The sequence below is a fragment of the Narcine bancroftii genome, chromosome 2, assembly GCF_036971445.1.
Source record: "Narcine bancroftii isolate sNarBan1 chromosome 2, sNarBan1.hap1, whole genome shotgun sequence".
Lineage (NCBI taxonomy): Eukaryota > Metazoa > Chordata > Chondrichthyes > Torpediniformes > Narcinidae > Narcine > Narcine bancroftii.
The window spans coordinates 106,319,500-106,340,048 of record NC_091470.1 but is presented as its reverse complement, the minus strand read 5'-3'; the positions used below and the strand labels follow the sequence as shown (position 1 = coordinate 106,340,048).

Genomic DNA, 20,549 nt, shown 5'->3' with positions numbered 1-20,549 from the left:
GGGACGAGAAAACATTCCCTTTTACACACTACGGATAGCGGCTAATGGGCTAGTCGGGTGTGAGGCTGGTTGAGCCAGTCCCCATAGCAATGTTGTGGACCCAAACACGTGGCAGTGGTGTGAACACATTTCAGAAACTGGGTATCAAAGGAGAAAGCGTCGGACTGGGTCTTCAACACAACAAAGGTGGGGTGAAGAGTGCAAATTCATTTGGTCACCGGACAACATCAACACAGTGTCAGCACAGTGCACCACGCCGTTCAGGAAGCTGTTTGATTGTCACCCGCGTGAACTGAGCGGTCGCCTCTTAGCTGCAAATTTCATTAACAACTAGTCTCTGATAACATTTAAGAAGATTAAGATGGCAATTTTCAATCTAATTTTTTTGAAAATGACCATGATGCATTAATTTTTGCTAATTCACTACCGATCTTCGCCGCCGTCACCTAAAAAGAAGGCAAATGGAAATGGAAATGGGAATGGGAATGGGAAGAATGGGGAAAATGGGAAGAATGGGGAAAATGGGAAGAATAGAAAGAAAGAAGTTTTAACACAAGTCTTATTGACATTGAAGATCCGGAACAGTCATTGGGAATGGAGTCACTGGGTTGAATATATTTACAGTATTTTATTGTGTTGGTGAGAATAATGTATTTCTGACTGGGGGATGGATAGCACTGAAATCCTTGATAGTCATCCGCCACTAGTGGGGTTTACCACACACATTTTTTTCGGGCATTACTACCTTTGGGTAGTTTTTTTGGATAATTAATATTCCTCTTTTTTACATTCTCTTTAAATATCTGGAGGAGGGATAGTGATTTAAGTTATTATAAGGGGAGTGATATTTTGTAGTGAGAGATTATATTGTTAATTTGTGAGGATGTCTAATTTGAAATTTCCCACTACTAATGTTCAGGGGTTAAATAATCTGATTAAGCAAAAGCGAATTTTGAATTATATTAAAAAAATGAAATTTGACATTGCCTTTTTACAAGAAACTCACTTGACTGAAAAGGAACGTTTGAAATTGAAGAGAGATTGGGTTGGACATGTGTTTTCTTCTTCATTTAATTCTAAGGCAAGAGGTGTAGCAATTTTAATTCATAAGAATTTGCCTTTTGAATTACGAAATATGGAAGGAAATGTTGGACGGGTCTTAAGGATGAATTGTAAAGTTTTTGCTGAATGTTTACGCACCTAATGTGGATGATGAGCATTTTATTTCTGATGATTTTTCTGTTGTTAAATCAAGCTAATAAAAATATCATAGTTGGGGTAGATTTTAATTGGGTTTTGGATCCTTTATTGGATAGATCTCCAAAAAGTATAAAGAAATCAAAGATGGTGACACAAATTTGGGCCTTGAAGAAAAATTTAATTTGGTGGATATTTGGAGAAGGGTCAATCAGACAGAGAAGGATTTCCTTTTTTATTCGTCCTGAAATGATTCATTTTCCAGAATAGATTTTTTTTTAGTATCGGCACATTTACAAGGAAGAGTATTACAGGTGGAATATAAAGTAGAGTTATATCGAAACATTCTTTATTATTTTTCTCTTGCGTAAGTTCAGAAGTGGTACGTTCATATTATAGATGGAGATTTAATACAATGTTGTTGAAAAAAATCAGAATTTGTTACTTTTGTTAAGGAATAGATTACTTTGTTTTTGACTGAGAATACTAATTCTGCAGATAGTTATTTTGTATTATGGGATGCATTAAAAGCTTATTTAAGAGGGCAGATTATTAGTTATTCTACTAAAGTTAAGAAACCGTATATGTTAGAGAGTTTGGAACTGGAGAAGCAAATTGCTGAATTGGAGAAGGAATTTCAGAAAGATGTGACAGAAGATTAAAAAAAAATGTGGCTTTGGCTAATTTGAAATTATGTTATAATATATTGCAAACTTATCAATTTGAGCATTTAATTAATTGATCTAAGCAATTTTATTATGAATTGGGTGAGAGGGCACATAGGGAACTAACATGGCAGTTAAAGATGGAACAGGTTTCACGGACTATTAATGCAGATATAAAGAATTCAACAGTTACCTATAAACATTAGGAAATTTATGACCAATTTTATTAATTTTACCAAAAATTTTATACTTCTGAGGGGAAACAGGATAGAGGTTCTACTGAATCTTATTTATCTAAATTACCAGCATTGGAAGAGGAGGATGTTATGGAATTGAAAGCTCCATTTACAGAATTTGAGATTAAGGAAGCTATGTTGGAGATGCAAAATGGGAAGTCACCAGGGGACAATGGACTTTCTGTGGAATTTTATAAAATATTATTACAACAAGTAACTGAAGAGCATGAGTTGCCAGAATCTTGTTCTAGTGCTTTAATTACTATAATTCTGAAAAAAGATAGAGACCTGTTTGAAGTGTCTTTGGAAAGACAGAATCATTGCCGCATTTGTGGGAATGTTTATTACAATATGGATACAAGATTAATTGAGATAAGAATGAAATTTTGCCAGTTGGAAAAGATTATTCAGAATATAAAAATATTATTAAATAAAAATGGTCTGATAAAATTAAATATTTAGGAATAATTGTCAATGCTGATTATCAATCTTTATACAAGTTAAATTATGTCCCTTTATTACAAAGATTAAAGCAGATTTAATTAAGTGGAAAGATCTGTTAACTTGAATTGACCGAATTAATTGTATTAAGATGAATATTTTTCCTCAAATTCAATATTTATTTCAATCAATACCGTGTTCTCTTTCAAAGGGATTTTTCAGGATTTAAATAAATCTATGAAAGAATTTTTACGGAAAGGCAAATTACCGCAAGTAGCATAATATAAACTCACTTGGAAGTATGCATTAGGTGGGCTTCAATTACCCCATTTTCAAAATTATTATGAAGCAGCCCAGTTGAAATTTATTAGTAGACTGATGGATTTGAATCAACCCCTGGGTTGGGCTAAAGTTGAGATGGCTTGTATTTCTGAAGTTGATGTGTACCAATTTATATTTTGATGGAATGTAAATTTGTTGTGGGAATATAATATGCCGATATTAAAACATCTATTAAAGGTATGGACAAAAAAAATAAGATTTTAGGATCAAAAGGTAAATTGTCAATTTTAACCCCATTATATAACAATCAGTTTATTCCTTTTTCAATGTTTAATAATCATTTAAAGAGTTGGGACTCTAAGGGTATAAAGATGTTACAGGATTGTTTTGTAGAAAGACAGTTTCTTTTCTTTCAATCAATTGAACGAACGTTTTGATATTCCTGAAAATTCTTTGTTTGTTTATTATCAACCTAAAGCTTTGGTGAAAGATATGTATGGTAGAGAGATGATTTTACCTGTATTGACGGAATTAGAGTCTTTGATTTCTTCTATACCCAAATAGGGTTATACTTCTGTTATGTACCAAGTATTACAAGACAATATGGATAAACCAGAATGGCAGAAGTCTAAGCTTAAATTGGAAAATGATTTAGCCTTTGTTTTTCCCGAAGACTATCGGGCAGATACATGTCATGATAATGTTACTAAATTGATGAATGTGTGGTATGGAATGGTTAATCGTAATCGTACATCAGATGTATTTAACTCCAGAGAAATTGAAAAAATATGGTTTTAGTAATTCGGACTCTTGTTTTACATGTGGATTATGCACTGGTTCTTTTTTACATGCTGTTTGGTCTTGTATTCATGTACAACCATTTGGGCAATAAATTAGGTTAACTTTGGAAAAATTATATGACATTAAGTTACCACAAGATCCATCTATTTTTTAATGGGTTATATGATTCCTTTTAAAGGGATTAGGGTTGGATAAATTTCAATTTGCATTTGTCCTATGCCGTCGTTTACTCCATGCGCGCTACATTTTCCTGTACTATGCAGCCTGCATTAATGGCATTGCACCTACTCTGTCAGGTGCTAAAAAGTCTTTTTCTCGCAGAATGAACCCCTCAAAGTGACATCACCCTGACATGCATAAATATCCTTGATTCTTAGCATCATTACGTAAATCCTGGAAATTTCTCAGGAAACCCCACCCAACAGTGGAAATTCAAGTGGATTTTTTTTTCATATTAGTGACACGAGTCGCTGTAAATACTGGTGGAGGTATCCATCGGATCGAACAGCATCTTCTGGATGCAGTGAGAGGGAGGGGCAATGTTATTGTCAACTTTCCGACCCGAACCTGCACCTTGCAGAAGCTGTTCGAATCTTCCAGCTATCTGTTTGTTGTTTTCTCAGTACTTGAACTGTGCAGAATATTATTCCCACCGGTTATGGCCGATTAACACGAGTTCGAGTTCTGTAACACACTTTTAGATTGCAATGTGACAAAAATAATCCCGTCAGAAGCTAGATATAATTTCACATCAGTCGCGGTCAATCGGATGGTTTTACACGCGGGCGTCCCGGAACGATTCCAACCCGATGTGAGAAAATGCGAATCATTACCTGAACAGATAACGCCGGCATCGTTGTCTTTTGCAGAAAAATATAAATTCCATGGTCCCGATGTACAGTCCCGCAGAGCGGTCTCATTCCCGTTACAGTTTACATTCCACGTCACAATGGGTCCGGTTCCCGATCCAAAGTGAGAAAAACCCAGGGCTTGCAGCGCTGCTCCGCAGTTCGTCTCCCGACACACCACAGCCGCATCATTGAGGTCCCAGCCAAGATCGTCCACAGTTCCCCAGACTCCTCGGTAGTAAACCTCCACTCTCCCAGCACACGGACTGCCTCCATTCACCAGCCGCAACCCTTCACTCTCTGAAACAAAACAGAAACCTCAGCACCAGGCTCGCCCGCGTCTCGACGCACCGCGGTGCCAGCTCACCACCACTCACCCATTCAACGTCCACACATCTTCAATGAAGGACCGGTCTGTGTTATACCCTGAATAAACTGGCGAAAGTAGCGAATACATCCAGTCTGGTAATCGTCACCAGTACAGAGAGTTCCCCGGCTATTCCAGGGAACAAGGAAGCTCCAAGGACGAGAAGAACCTGCCCGTTTACACACAACGGTGAGCGGAGGCCGGTTGTCGCCAGTTTCCATTGCCGTGCTGTGAACCCAATCTGGGAACGTTAGAATGAGCCTTCAGCGCGACAAAGATGGGCTGAAGAGTTCGAGTTCGTTTGAACACCGGAATAAGTTCGACGGGGTTAGTTCACTGTACGGCATCGTACAGGAAGCTGAATGATTAGCACCCGCGTGAAGGTAGCGGACACCACTCTGTAGCAAGTCTTCACTCACAACCAGTCTCAACAGCCCCACTCTAAACACAGTGAAATTTAAATTTCATTACCTGACCGATCAGCCAAACAATTCAGGAGGTGGTCTGAAATGAGAAATTCAGAATTAGATTTGGCTTGGGGCGACCTGTGGGGTTTGAATGGGGGAGTGAGGGCTTCATGGGGAGGCAGACTACAAATTAATGAAACTTCAGGGGAAAAGGATGACAGCAAATGTGGGGTGTGTTTGGAAATATTATGTACTCAGACAGGAGCAGAAGACTGTTATATTTAACATTTTTAATTTTAATTATCAATAATATTACACCTTATCTAACCTATCTAAACGTATCTAAACTTAACCCCAAACTGTGCACGAATATACGTGTGTGTGTGTGTGTGTGTGTGTGTGTGTGTGCGTGTGTGGTCTGGAACGTTAATTCAAAGTTCAGTCTCAGGAATCCATTGTTGACAAGCAGGCTTTAAATTGATGTAAAGAGGTTGTCACGAAGTAGGTGGGAGAGACGGGGTGACAGACAGTTGTAAACTCACAAATTCCATATCCTGGTGCTTGCAACCAAAATGTCCTTTTAGACGAGTGGTGGTCAAATTTCCCTTTTCCTGACGTAGGGGAAACGAAGTGACCATTTCGTGGGTGAGTCCAAAGTGATCTTCACAATGGTCTCGATCCAAATGCAATATTTCTTCTGCTTCCCGACACCAAATACGGGTCAGTTCCAGTGACATTTTCTTTCAGCCACTGTGGACGGTGGGGATTCAACAATTCCTTTCAGAAGTGACTTTTCCTTTGCCACAATAGGATTCAACACGCCCCCTTTGGCTACGATGGGATTAAGCAAGACCCCTTTGGACATGGGATTTTAAGATGACCTTTTCTTTAGCCACAGGAAACCACTTCAGCAAAGAGCTGTTCCTCCTGTGTTTCTTCCTTAAAATGGCCCTTGATTAAACAGTATACTGTTTCTTTAATTATATTGGTCACATGGTATCTGCACCTGTGTTTATGGCGGTCATGAGCCCAGAGGACCCCAAAACCCAGCAGCAATAGAAATTCACCAAGATAAATGGTTCAGAAATGTAAGTTGTTTTTCTTTAAATTTTATTTAAGAATTTTACAAAGTGTTACAATCGAAGGAAAATACCAAATACAAATAGAGATATAATAAAACATTAAAAATACAATAATATTGATTGTGATAATAATAAAATTGACCCACTCCCCCTCCCTCCCTCTACTAACTGCTTCATTCTAACTCCCTCCCTCTCGCCTTGGAGCCTTAAAAATATACATCTGATATTAATTAATCAATGTGCCAACTCATTACTTAATTCTACTTAAAATCAATGCTCATACAATCCAAATATAAACTCCACATTTTGATAAAAAAGTAATAATTATTTTGGAAATTATGTTATTTTTTTCCAAATATAAACATGATTGCACTTCATTATGCCACCTTTGTATATTCAATTCCACATCATTTTTCCAAGTTATCGCTGTACATTTTCTTGCAACCACTAACCCTAACACAAAAATGCCAACTGTGGCTCATCAACCAATCCCAAAGTAACACCGTTTATATATCTGAATAGACACATCATTGAATCCATTTGCAAGTCAATTGTAAATAAATCTCTCAGAAATTTAATAACCTTTTCCCAAAAATAATTTAACTTTCTTACATGTCCATACACAATGTACAAAGGTACCTGTCTTCTCTCCACATCTAAAACACAAATCTTTTGGTCTAAATCCATATTTCTTTAGTTTTTCAGGAGTCAAATATAATTTATGAATAAAATTATAATTAACCATACAATATCTCACGTTAATTAATTTTGTAACATTGTCCATACACATATTTGACCATTCCTCCCAAGACAATTCAATATCTAAATCTTTCTCTTTCATTTTGTCGTGGTAGAAAATTGTTTGTCCAATTGGAGGCCAGTGACTAGTGGAGTTCCTCAGGGATCGGTCCTGGGTCCACTATTGTTTGTTATATATATTAACGATCTGGAAGTAGGGGTGGAGAATTGGATAAGCAAGTTTGCGGATGATACAAAGATTGGTGGTGTTGTGGACAGTGAGGAAGATTACCGTAGATTAAAAGGTGAGTTAGGAAGGCTGGAAGTGTGGGCTGAGAAATGACTGATGGAATTTAATACAGATAAGTGTGAGGTGTTACATTTTGGAAAGGCAAATCTAAATAGGTCATATGCATTAATGGTAGGCTATTCAGATGTGCATAGCAACAAAGGGATTTAGGAGTGATGGTAAATAGTTCCCTCAAGGCTGATATTCAGGTAGATGGTGAGGTGAAGAAGGCATTTGGAATGTTGGCCTTCATAAATCGGTGTATTGAATTCAAGAGTAGGAAGGTTATGATAAAATTGTACAAGGCATTGGTGAGGCCAAATTTGGAGTACTGTGTACAGTTTTGGTCACCAAATTATAGGAAAGATATAAACAAAATAGAGAGAGTACAGAGAAGGTTCACAAGAATGTTGACAGGATTTCAAGGTTTGAGTTACAGGCAAAGGTTGTGCAGACTAGGGCTTTTTTCTCTGGAGCATAGAACATTGAGGGGGGTCTTGATAGAGGTGTTTAAGATTTTAAAAGGGACAGACAGTAAATGTGGATAGGCTTTTTTCAATGAAGAATGGGGGAGATTCAAACTAGAGGCCATGGTTTAAGATTGAAGGGGGAAATTATAAGGGGAACATGAGGGGAAATTTCTTTACGCAAAGGGTGGTAGGGATGTGGAATGAACTTCTGGCAGACGTAGTTGAGGCGGGATCATTGGTACATTTAAGGATAGACTGGATAGTTACATGGAGAGGAGAGGACTGGAGGGGTATGGACCGGGTGCTTGTCAGTGGGACTAGGAGGGTGGTAATTTATTATGGCAAGGACTAGTAGGGCCGAACTGGCCTGTTCTGTGCTGTAAGTGGTTATATGGTTATATGGTTATTTTATCTTTCCCAACTTTATCCATCTTTTCTTGCAACAATCTATATATGCCCGATATAAATCATTTTCTATCCTTACCGACCATTATAATCTCAAACTTGGACAGACTTAGTAAAATTAATTCCTTACAAAAAAAATCTCGAACTTTATAATAGGCTAAAATAGAATTTGTAGAAATACAAAATTTTGCTTGTAATCTATGAAATATAGAAAGTTTTCAAGCTTCAAAACAATCCTGTATAATACTAATTCCTTTCCATTGCCAATTTTTCAAATAAGGATTATTTCAAGAAAATGGGAATAATTTATTCTGGTACAACGGAGATTTAATCAAAATGTTTCCTTTAGAAACTATCCTGATCCTGCTTATAACAAATATCCAATATATGTTTTTGTACTGGTAAATTATATTTTTGTATCAACAAAGGATTCCATTTATAAATAAATTGTCTCATTTCTTTTTCATGAATTTGATCCAACTCAACTTTAGCCCAAACCGGTGATTGTTGAATATAAAACAACCTGTTAATAAATTTCAACAGAACTGCCTCATAATAATTTTGAAAATTTGGTAACTTAAGTCCTCCCCATTCATACCACCATGTTAATTTATGCATAGAGACCTAGATAATTTACCCTTCTATAAAAATATTCGAATTGCTTTATTTAATTCTTTAAACAATTTCTTTGGACTCCCACATGGAATAGATTGAAAAACAATATGATATACGAGGATAAATATTCATTTTTATGCAATTTACTCTCCCAATTAAAGTTAATGGCAGATCTTTCCATTTCTGTAAATCATTTTTAATCTTGTTTAAAATATAAAAATCATGATCATCTTTATTAACTATAACTCCTAAATATTTAATCTTGTCAGACCATTTAAATTTAATAATCTATCTACAATCTAAATAATCTTCATTTAATATCCATAGTATTTCACTCTTCTCCCAATAAACCATATAACCTGACAATTTACCATATTAAATATGCAATAAATTTTGCAACGAACTCAAAGATTCTTTAGGATATGTTAAATATATTAAAACATCATCAGCAAACAAATTAATCTTATATTCTTGTTCACTTACTGTAATATCTTTAATATCCAAATTTTGCCTAACAGCTTGAGCTAAAGGTTTTATTACCATTGCAAACAATGCTGGTGAAAGAGGACAACCTTGCCTAGTTGATCGAGATAATGTAAAACCATTTGTCATACTTTGTGCTGTAGGATTCGTATATAAAACTTTAACCCAAGTAGTAAAAACTGATCCAAATTTAATTTTTTCTAAAACTTTAAATAAAAATTTCCACTCTACCCTATCAAAAGCCTTTTCTACATCTTATGCTACTTTCATTGGTTGATTAGTTTGATTTCTAGCACCATTAATTATAGAAATCAATTTAGTGATATTATTATGAGTATCGGCCGTTTATAAAATCAGCTTGATTAACATGTACTAGTTTTGGCACATAATTAGCCAATACTTTCACAACAATTTTATAATCTACATTTAGTAATGAAATCAGACAATAAGAGGACACTTTTAATGGATCTTTATCTTTCCTTGGAATAACAGTAATCGACACCCTCGAAAACATTTGCCTGCTTCAAAACTTCCATATAAACCAGAAATTAAAATCATTAAATTCTTTATAAAATTCTACTGTAAACCCATCTTTCCTCTTGGCATTAATTGCAATCCTTCCTTTAATTCCAATTCCGTAAAAGAACAATCTAAATCATTAATATCCTTCCCAGTCAATTATGGCAAATTTAAATTAGCCAAAAACAAATTAATTTGCTCAGAATTTTGTTTACTTTCAGATGTATACAATTCGTTGTAAAGCCTAAAAAATTCCTCATTAATTTCATGAGGTTTATAAGTAATCTTTGAATTTTTCCTAATTGCATTAATTGTTCTTGATGCTTGTTCCATTTTTAATTGACAAACTAAAACCTTATGTGCCCTTTCACCAAACTCATAATATCGCTGTTTCAATCTTTGAATTATTTTTCATATTTGCATGATTGCAACATATTATATCTTAATTTTAATTTAGATAAATGAATCTTATTATCTTCAGCAGAATTCTTCTGAAATTCTTTTTCTAACTTTCCAATTTATTATTCCAAATTTTGACATTCAATCGAATATTGTTTTTAACTCTAGCTGTATAACTAATAATCTGGCCTCTCAAATAAGCTTTTTAAGCATCCCATAAAACAAATTTACTTTGTACTGAATCCCGGTTCATTTGTAAATAAAAAGTAATTTTCCCCTTATATATTTAAAAAACTCAGGTCTTTTTAATAACATCTAGTTAAATCTCCAACGTTAAGTATTTACTACTTTCTCAACACCTAAACAAGAGGCCAACAACAATGGTCAGACAAAATTCTATTTTTATACTCGGCTTGCATAAATCTACCCTGCAATTGAGCTGAAACTAATAATATAAAATATACATAATCTGTCCCACTGGCACACTTCCTTTCTCTTCATAAGTAGCAAATTTGAGTACACACTGACCCCCAGCCTGTCAACCCACAGTCAATCGCCAAAGTTTGCAGGGCTTGCAGCTTGATTTCTTCTCTTAAAGTGACAGTCCCACTCAAATAAACTGGGAGCAAGTTATAGGAACACGTCACCGGAGAATCTGTTACAGACTCACGCCTTGTTTAGATTCACACCTGTTTTTCTTTGGTAATGTAATTAATCAAGCCTGGGCAACTAATAAATCGCATCATGTCTTCATTATGGACGAAAATGGTTTTCAGCTCTGCTGACATCAGTGTAGGATATTTCCCCCTGAGTTGGAAGTTACGACTGATTAGTTTTCTGTAGTACGGCCAATAATGAATCTGCTACTGCCACCGCAATGGGACAATTTGCCTTATTTGTGGCTTTTCAGCCAGTGGCCGACCAGAAGAGGGTATCTTCACTTGCCTTTCCCCATTTATCTGGAAAATTGGTGTAATTTCTATCTATTTATTCCAATGCAAAGTGCCTGATGCCATCCAGGCAGAATAACCCCTTTGTACCTCCTCCACTGTTCATGTTTATGGCGCTCTGTTTCGAGCTGCGATTCTGATTTTAATTATAAATTGCACGAGCCAAGTTCCATATGCCACACGCGTACATTTTACTCCGTCTGCTTCCTGCTGTTGAAATCTCCGAGATGATGAGCAAGATTATGTAATGGAGACGTACAGCACGGAATAGCTCGTTCGGCTCAACATGTCCAAATTGGAAATTATATATTAGTTCAAATTTTTTTTGCACGTGAAAACTTTGCCCGATTCTAAAGTATCTTCGGACATCTCGTTCCAGATAAGGACCATTGTCCGTGTGCAAAGAATTGCCCCTTGAGACCCCTTTAAATCTCTCGCTGGTCACATCAAACCTATGCCCCCAGTTCTAGATTCATCTCCGAAGGGGGGAAAACTGTGAGCATTTACTTTATTCGTGCTCCTTGTGAATATATAAACATCTACAATGTCACTCTCAGCCACCTCTGTCAGTGGAACAGAGACACAGCGTATCGAAACTCTCACTCTCTGTCTCTTGCCCCGCCAACTTCCTGGCGAATATCCTATGCACCACTTCCAAATTATTGATGTCCTTCCTGCAAATAAACGGCCAGAATTCTCAAGTCTCACCAACACTTTGTGCAGCTGAGTCATATGGACACATTTGTTGGCGGACACAACACCGAGGCCTGCCTAACTCCTCTAGTCACGGCCCTCCCATCAGAACCATAGCCAAACGCCAATCCCAACTGAGATGCTCAGTGCTCTTCCACTAAGCCAATCTTGAATCCAAAGGGCCAGCTCGTCTTGTCCCACGTGATTTAGCCTACCAGATTAAACTCCCACGCAGGACTTTGTCAAAGTCCATATATATAATGTCCACCGCCCTGCACTGAAACGTCTTTGTCACTTTTTCCAAAGAACACTTCTTTGCTCAACAGTATCGTCGACATAATGAACTCCTGATTACTTTTCGACTTCGGATTATCTCAATGACGAAACTGTGACGTTACGTTGTGTTTTCAAATTTGTTTCTGGAGAATCCTTGGATAGTATTCAAGACTTTTGTTAAATGGGTGCATTTGGGTGGAGTGGGCCCGTGAGCCGGAAGGGCATGTTACCGTGCTGTGTCTTCACATGAAATTCCATGTTTATTTCTGCCCTGGTTCATCCGGCATCACTAGGGCATCATTTTCTCGCACACCCGAGTCCTTTTTCAGACTGCTTAGGTATTTTCATTTGTAATTTGCTTTCATTCGATTGAGAGAGAAAAAACTATTTATTTTATGTCTTTGTCATAATAGATGAACATTGTTCACCTTTTGACACCTATCATGTCTGCCGATTACAATAGTTCAGAGGAAGTGAACAAGGAAATGACAGAGAAAAGCCTGTTTGACTCTTTCTGCTTGCAAAACCACATGACCCTCTTAGAACAGCAAACTGCATTCAGACAGACTGTGGCTCCTGACCTAATCTTCAGAGTTCATTCATCTGTTGCTTTCCAAAATAATAAAATGACAGACTGACTGCAGACACATTCATTATTTTAGAGACCTATCTCCCTCCAAAATGATATTTACAGGTCAATCCCATCTCAGCATTGGAGAATTATTTTTATCAGGCGATCCCAACGATTCTGCAAATATTTCGGGCAGGTTAAAGCACCACTGTGATATTTCAACTTTATATTATCCGAAAGTCTTGCTTATAACGATTAAAATTAGGCCAATCAGCCCCTTTAGGTCCACACCCAGACTGGAGAGAATTTCCATTAGTTTTGTTTTGCTTCTCGTTATTTTCCTTCAACCAACTATTCCTCACGCATGTCCATCAACTCTCCTTTGATCTCTTCCGTAATTCCAGATATTAGTGATTTATGGAAGTAAATTAATTTACGGACCAGAAAGTTATTGAACATTTTTACACATACAGGCTCTTTTGGCCCGCGAGCCCATTCTGTCCAATTACACCCAATTAACCCACAGCCCCTGGCACCTTTCGAACGGTGGGAGAAAACCAGAGCCCCTGGGAAAAATCCACGCAGACCCTGCGAGAACGTACAAACTCCTTGCAAACAGAGCGGAATTCGAACCCAGGTCCCGATATAACAGCGTTGTGCTCACCACCTCCTATTCGAGCCGCCCCACGCGAAGTGGTACGAATCCACGGTGCCCGGAGAAACCCCACGGGAACAGAGGGAGAACGTTCGAAGTTTGCGCAGACAGCGCCGGACGTTAGCATTGGACCAGGGTCCCAACAATTTAACTGAGGGTTCAGGCCCGACACAGTGGTTATCTTTCACTTGCTGCGTGACCAGCTAAATTTCTCCAGTATTGGTTGAATATTATTACATTTTTTTCCCCGAAAGCTTTCCCGGGACATAACATGTAATAGAACCAAGGTTCTTTGGAGGTTTCCTCGTCTCGGAGAGCATCAACCTCACAGGGCCAGACACCTAAGTGTAATCCTGTGGTCAGTTGCTGCTGGTTTCGTTTCACATCCTCAGGACGAGCGTGATGGCACGTTAATTGGTCAATGTAGATCACACATGTCAAACTCTGGCCCGCGGGCCAAATTTGGCCCGCGATACAATTATATTTGGCCCACAAGATCATATCAAAAATGTATTAGAGATGGCCCGCTGGCCGCCGCGCCAGTATAGCGCATGCACAATAACCGCTGTGTCTCAGGGTGAGAGAGAGAGAGAAAAATCCTGATCCTTGAAAAGTAGTGGTGGGTGGTTTTATAAACACACTGTCGTGTCCCCCGCCCACCCCCCCACCCCCAACCCCCACCGCAGGCCGTGTCAGGGGAAGCCAAGGCCGCTTCCCAGCGCCCGGAACCCCAGTGGCACCGCGTTTCTTGGAGCTGCAGATGGAGTCGGGACGCGGGAGGGAAGATTGGGGCTCCACGCGGGCCGCCCTGCGCCTTCCCACCGGACCAGCGGCGGGTGCCCGGAGTACACGTGGAGAGCGAGGCTGGTCGGGCAGGTAGGGTGGAACCCCCCGCCAATCTCGGGAGTGGCGTGGGCTGGATCGGGATTAGCCGCGCTCACCTGCTCCTCCACCGCTGACCCGGATCCCAGCGCGGTCCTGAGCGCGGAGACTGCCCTGGAAAAGTCTTGGGACACCGGCACGGAAAGAAAAGGGGGTCCGGGAGAAACTCAGCAGGTTAAGGGGGGTCCGGGAGAAACTCAGCAGGTCAAGGGAGGTCCGGGAGAAACTCAGCAGGTCAAGGGAGGTCCGGGAGAAACTCAGCAGGTCAGGGGGGTCCGGGAGAAACTCAGCAGGTCAGGGGGGTCCGGGAGAAACTCAGCAGGTCAAAGGGGGATCCGGGAGAAACTCAGCAGGTCAAGGGAGGTCCGGGAGAAACTCAGCAGGTCAAGGGGGGTCCGGGAGAAACTCAGCAGGTCAAGGGGGGTCCGGCAGAAACTCAGCAGGTCAAAGGGGGATCCGGGAGAAACTCAGCAGGTCAAGGGAGGTCCGGGAGAAACTCAGCAGGTCAAGGGGGGTCCGGGAGAAACTCAGCAGGTCAAGGGGGGTCCGGGAGAAACTCAGGAGGTCAAGGGGGGTCCGGCAGAAACTCAGCAGGTCAAAGGGGGATCCGGGAGAAACTCAGCAGGTCAAGGGAGGTCCGGGAGAAACTCAGCAGGTCAAGGGGGTCCGGGAGAAACTCAGCAGGTCAAGGGGGGTCCGGCAGAAACTCAGCAGGTCAAGGGGGGTCCGGCAGAAACTCAGGGGGGGCCTGACCTCACCAGGACCGTTGCCCACTCCCCCTCCCTGCCGCAGGCCGACCCGCGACTCACGGTGACGGTGCCGCTGATCCGCCGAGATGCCGCCCTGCAGCGAGAGCCGATGCCCCCGCACTGTCGTTGTCCAACCCGATGGCCCGCAAACCCCGCCCTCCCGCACACAGGCCTGAGTAAGGATTATGAATTTTAATCTCAGGATAAAACGATCTTCCAATAGTTTCATGTCACAGTGATAAATATATTCCTGGTTAAAAAATGGTCCTGCACCTGGATACAAGCTCATTAGGCATAAAATTTGAAAAGTGTGTAAATCAAAGGGTATCTGTACCAATGGAAAAAGGGCATGGCAAATAACCCTCCTAAAGTTCATGCCCACAATCAGTCACCCATTTGATTGTTTCAGGAATCATGTTATTCTCCCACATTCTCAATAGCCCTCAGATTTTACTATTCGACAGCACACTAGCAACATTTGACAAATCCTCTATAGAGAAATATTATTTATTGAATATTTTATTTCTCATTTGTTAATGTTTCTGGAAAGAGTTTATCCAAAACTATTATTAAACATTTATTTTAATAAGAAAAAGTTTAACATTACATATGTTGAAAGAAGAGAAAACATGCAGATGTTGTTGAAATTTTTCAATAAATATTTAGTTCAGCCCTCCACTTAGTCCAAGTTTTTAATTTTGGCCCTCCGTGAATTTGAGTTTGACACCCCTGATGAAGATGATCCTTCCTGGGCGAATGTGTCGTGGAATCGTTGACCTGAATGATATTGGGATTAATCGTGAATCCCACGACTGCTGCTCGGAGCGGATTCGCCGGGTCCTCTTTCCACGCGCTTTAGCTCCATGACTCTCCACCTAATTCCCCTGCACTAGGGTGTAGTAACCAATGTTTTCATTGAAAAATATCACAAACCCGTCATTTAAGGAGCCGCATGATACTGTATAATGGGAAATTGCACAAACTAGATCTACATTTAACTCAAATGATGGTAAGTGTAAAATGTAATTGCAGTTTGCATGAAAGTGTGAGTCTGGGCCTTATTTCTGTAAATGGTTCACGGAGAAATGTTTATGTTACTGTTTCCAAATTTGCAAAGCCGTTTTCATTAAATAGTTATGAAAACACGGTTTTACGGTCGACTGAAATTAAGAAACAAGGTCTGATTTATGCCTTTTTTAGATACCAATTGATAAGATGATCGTGTGGATTCCCAGAGACGTAGTCGCAGGGCTGAAATGGCCAACAGGTTGGGCCACAGGAATAAGTGCAGGCGGGATGTAAGAGGAGGGTGCATTGAATGAGCTTTCGACAACGGTGGGGTGGACGTAGAATTGGATCTTTAACGAGGCGATGAGATTTATCCATGGAAAAATGAAGGATTATGCAGTAGGGAAATTCTATTGTTAGAGTAGATTTACAGGACAGCTCAACACTGGCTAAAGTGCCTTATACTGTGTTATATAGAAATCTTCAAAAAATATCTAAAGACGGACAGATAAAGCAGCATTTGGAGAAAGGGAGACGAATTTATCTTTTTTCTCTCTTTTTATTTACACACAAATGCTCTTTAACATTCACTCTGTTTCCCCGTCCTCAGATATCATTGTCCTGAGGAGAATTCCGCAGATATCTTCACCCGAAGTTTTGCATTCCAGGTGAAGTTTATGAAAGTAAACCAATAATTCAACGACTCATTGTGGACAAATTTATACCAAAGGTTTCGCCGCGATGCAGCACGTGGAAAGTCCTTTTGGAGCAAAGCTCAAAACATCAGTGACTGACGAAAAGATGCTGGAATAAATAAAATGAAAGTACAGAAACGCTGGAAGAAAACAGTAGAAGCAGTAAGTCAACGTTTCGGGTCGGGACCCTTCGTCAAGACTGGTGAAAGAAAGAAATGAGTCACGTTTGTCGCTTTTCTCCGGGCACATTAAAGAGCGAAAATGTCACACGTTTGAGGAAACCTAATAGCAGTGTCACCATCCTCCTGAGAATAATGTAGTGTTCAGTGTTAGTTCTCTCCCAGGGCCACTTTTGATGAAATTTAAATTAGATTGAAACATGCAACACGCTAACAAGCCATTTCAGCCCACGAATCCGTGCCGCCCAATTTATTTGCTCCATATACAACCCCATCCCCCTGGTACCGTGGCGGTTAGCGCAACGCCTTTACAGCACAAGAGATCGGGACCGGGGTTGGAATCCCGCGCTGTCGGAAAGGAGTTATTTCGTTCTCGCCGTGTCTGCATAGGTTTTCTCCGGGTGCTCCGGTCTCCTTCCACCATTCAAAACGTACAGGGGTGTCGGTTAATGGGGTGTTTTGGACAGTCCGGACTCGTGGGCCGAAATGGTCTGTTACGTGCAACATGTCTAAATGTAAAGCCTTTCTAACAGTTCTTCTTTGGCTTGGCGTCAGGAATGTGTTCACCGAGTCAGTCAGCCGCAGCTGCAGGTTCGGCTCTGTTCTCACACGCTGAGCTTCCACACTCCAGCCTCTGAATGTACGTTTTCCCAGCCATGACTGCCCTCAACATCTGAGAAACTAAGGTTAATACTATCTTTTTTAGAATATCACCTCACAAGAGCCGCGGGGTTGGAATTCAGGTGATTGGAAACAACGGAATTTCGGGAAGGTGGTTTAAAGTTGCTTGGGGGCATTTCACGCTCACCAGAAATATTGACAAGAAATTGTCATGCTCTTCGTCAATGTCAAGTAATCCAAATACTTATATTGTTGCCGGCAGAAAGGAACACGCGGATTACAAACGTACAAAAGTAATTACTCGGACTGCATAATAAGCGATATATTTCAATGGCCAGTCCCCGGGGTCAGGAAATTTGAATTAGCATAACGTTCTGATTCATTCGGATTCACAGGACAACTGTGAATATAAAAGACAACTCAAAGCCCCAGAAGAATGGGTGGCCAAATCACCGCTGGAGGATATATTTATTTACCGGTCTAATCATCTACATTCATTACAACAAAAACATTCAGAGACAAAGAATGTTTGCTTCTCTATGCTCCTCAACGTTCAATAATATAGCAATAAAAGTATACGAAGCTAAATTTTAATTATGATCAGTATAGCAAATATAAACCGGATCTTTCAATATTGATAAACTCACAGTTCCAGATGAGCAATCTCATTAATATCAAGAGGGACATTCTCCTGGTGGTCAGTTACAGTGACCCCTCGAACAGTGGTCGCTGAAGCAGTCTCTTCGAGACTTCTGGCATTACAGTTGATCTGAGGCTTAATTCTTTGACAACTGCCTCTCCTCTATCTAATATCTTACCTCAAACAACCAATAACATTTGGTTGAAATGAGGCGTGGATTGCAGTCTGCTTGAATGAACCAACAGGAAACAACCTGCCCATTCTGTTGTTATCTGGCCCATCTTTTTTTTTCCCCTCGCCTTCTCCTGTGATGCAAATAACCCGGGTGAGTCTGATTAGAGTCAGAGAAGACAATTCGGTCAATTGTAAATAATGCATTCCAAGTCTTCTTAATGCTTTGTGTGAACCCATTTCCCTTTATTTCTCACCGCCCTACCAATAGCTCAAGATGCCCATCTCCTGACGCAACAACTTCTTTTCAACATCTCACAGTGATGAACGACGATTTAATACATTGCCTTTGGTTGCCAATGTCACAGATTCAAGGCATTTAAAGAACAATTAAAAAAAACTCTCCTCTTCATTTCTCCATCTGAATATCTCGAACTCACACCCATTAACTTTCTGGCTTTACCAGAAGGCATGGTGAATAAAAGTAGTTACACTCTCAGGATAAATACAAATACTTTTGTAAAGTTTCTAATTTTTTGAGCACCAATTATCCTTTCCATTTCTGATAATATATACTGCATATTTTTCTCTCTATGGTGGAATTTCTCCTTCCCTCCTTTTTTTACTGCTAATACTATTCCTAACTTGTGGAATGCATTTACTTCAATGCGTTCTCTCTGGTTCAATACACAAATGTGCTGGAGAAACTCAGCAGGTCACACAGTATCCATAGGAACCAAAACTGTAACTAACAATTCCAGCCTGGATCAAGATCGGTGATGGGTTGCTACATGACCCGTTGAGTTTTCCTGCACTTGACCCCAAAACGTGCAGATTTTCTTGTTCAGATTTCTCTGGCTCACTCTCTCATTGTCATCCTGGGTTGGAATTTTTCACCTGCTTCGATTCACTTTGCTCATTCTTCCTCCTTGTTTTGAGCAAGCAGAAAAATTCTCGTGTAATGTCATACATCTGATATGGATAGGGATATTGCCAAATGCAAGCTGGTGGGACATATTGATCTGCATAGTTGTTGGGCTGATGGGCCTGTTTCCGCTGTCTGAGTACATGACACTCTATAACTGAGCAAATGTTTCAAAATTTTGTGCATTGCTGGGAACTATATCTGGCTGCCAGGATGCAAAGAGTCTCCATTGTGATTGAAAAAGTGCAGTGGTTGAATGTGCATGGCACAGACAGCTGCCACTCCTTTTTTCATGCCATCTATATTTCCTATTCCTTCATCCTTGTGTTCTGGACATGGCAAGTGGCCTACACCATGTTGCTAATATTACTTCCTTCTGTGATACCTCACCTACAGCATGGTGAATAGGCCTCCTGACTGAATCTTCACCATTTCCCCATGCCTGGTTAAGTCTATAACTTACAATTCTTTCCCTTGACCATGACTTTCTTCAATAAATTAGGGCTTTTAAAATAAATTAAAAGGGAGATGTTGGAATTGAACTGAAAATCATTCCAATTTAAAAAGAGAACAAATCAATACGAGGTACTACTGGAATGGTGGAAACACACAGCAGGCCAGGGAGTATTTGACTTGTAAGAAGCGTTGTTGCTTTGACTTTTGACTTGCTGTCACTGTGAGGGCCTCCAAGCTAGTTCTGAGGTAAAGGAAAGGGTAAAGGGAGCAGTGAACAGAAGGTAAGGAATGTTCAATGAAGAACAGATTGTATACACAATAGAATGAATATGTGAACAATTCTCTGAATATGGGAAGTGTGCTTACAACCTGAAAGTTGTGAATTCAAGGTAGCATCACAGAACACGTCAGAAAGAGAAATGATAATGATCAGCAGATTATGTTGATATCCTTCAAATAGTATAGCTTCTCAAGGAAGGAGGAAATTAAAAGTCAATGAATGTGGCATGTTCTGAAGCTCAAAGGTATTTGGAAAGAAAGGAAAAGTCATGATGTTTCAAGAAGGGAATTCAATAAGTTGCAAAACATTTCTGGGAAAAGTCTCAGGCTGTTTCTAAGTCATAATCAATGATAACTCTTCCAGATATAAAACACATTTTACAGTTTAATCAGCAGAACTGCGTCACTACTCTTCGCCTTCTCTTTTTCCAGTGAGATTCTTTCCACATTTCAGAACTGCAACCTCTTAATTTACTCCAAACTACAGCAGTTGATATTAGTCTCTATTAAATCACTGGATGCCTTCCCCACAGCAATTATCAACACAAATTTCAG

At 39.8% G+C, this 20,549-nt stretch overlaps 1 protein-coding gene across 3 annotated transcripts in view; it reads right to left on the bottom strand.

The window, feature by feature from the left end:
- Positions 1-18,298, bottom strand: part of LOC138754094 (scavenger receptor cysteine-rich domain-containing protein DMBT1-like) — a 48,159-nt gene extending 29,861 nt beyond the window's left edge. For all 3 annotated transcript variants that reach the window (XR_011351561.1, XR_011351562.1, XM_069917915.1), the window contains exons 1-3: positions 18,171-18,298; positions 5,309-5,341; positions 4,456-4,770 (exon numbers count right to left, since the gene is read on the bottom strand). Coding sequence is in view for 1 of the 3 variants with exons in the window: in XM_069917915.1 (XP_069774016.1) it covers positions 4,456-4,770; positions 5,309-5,341; positions 18,171-18,210 (388 nt within the window). In the remaining 2 variants the exon portion in view is untranslated. The remainder of the gene's footprint in view (positions 1-4,455; positions 4,771-5,308; positions 5,342-18,170) is intronic.
- Between the last annotated feature and the right edge of the window lie 2,251 nt (positions 18,299-20,549).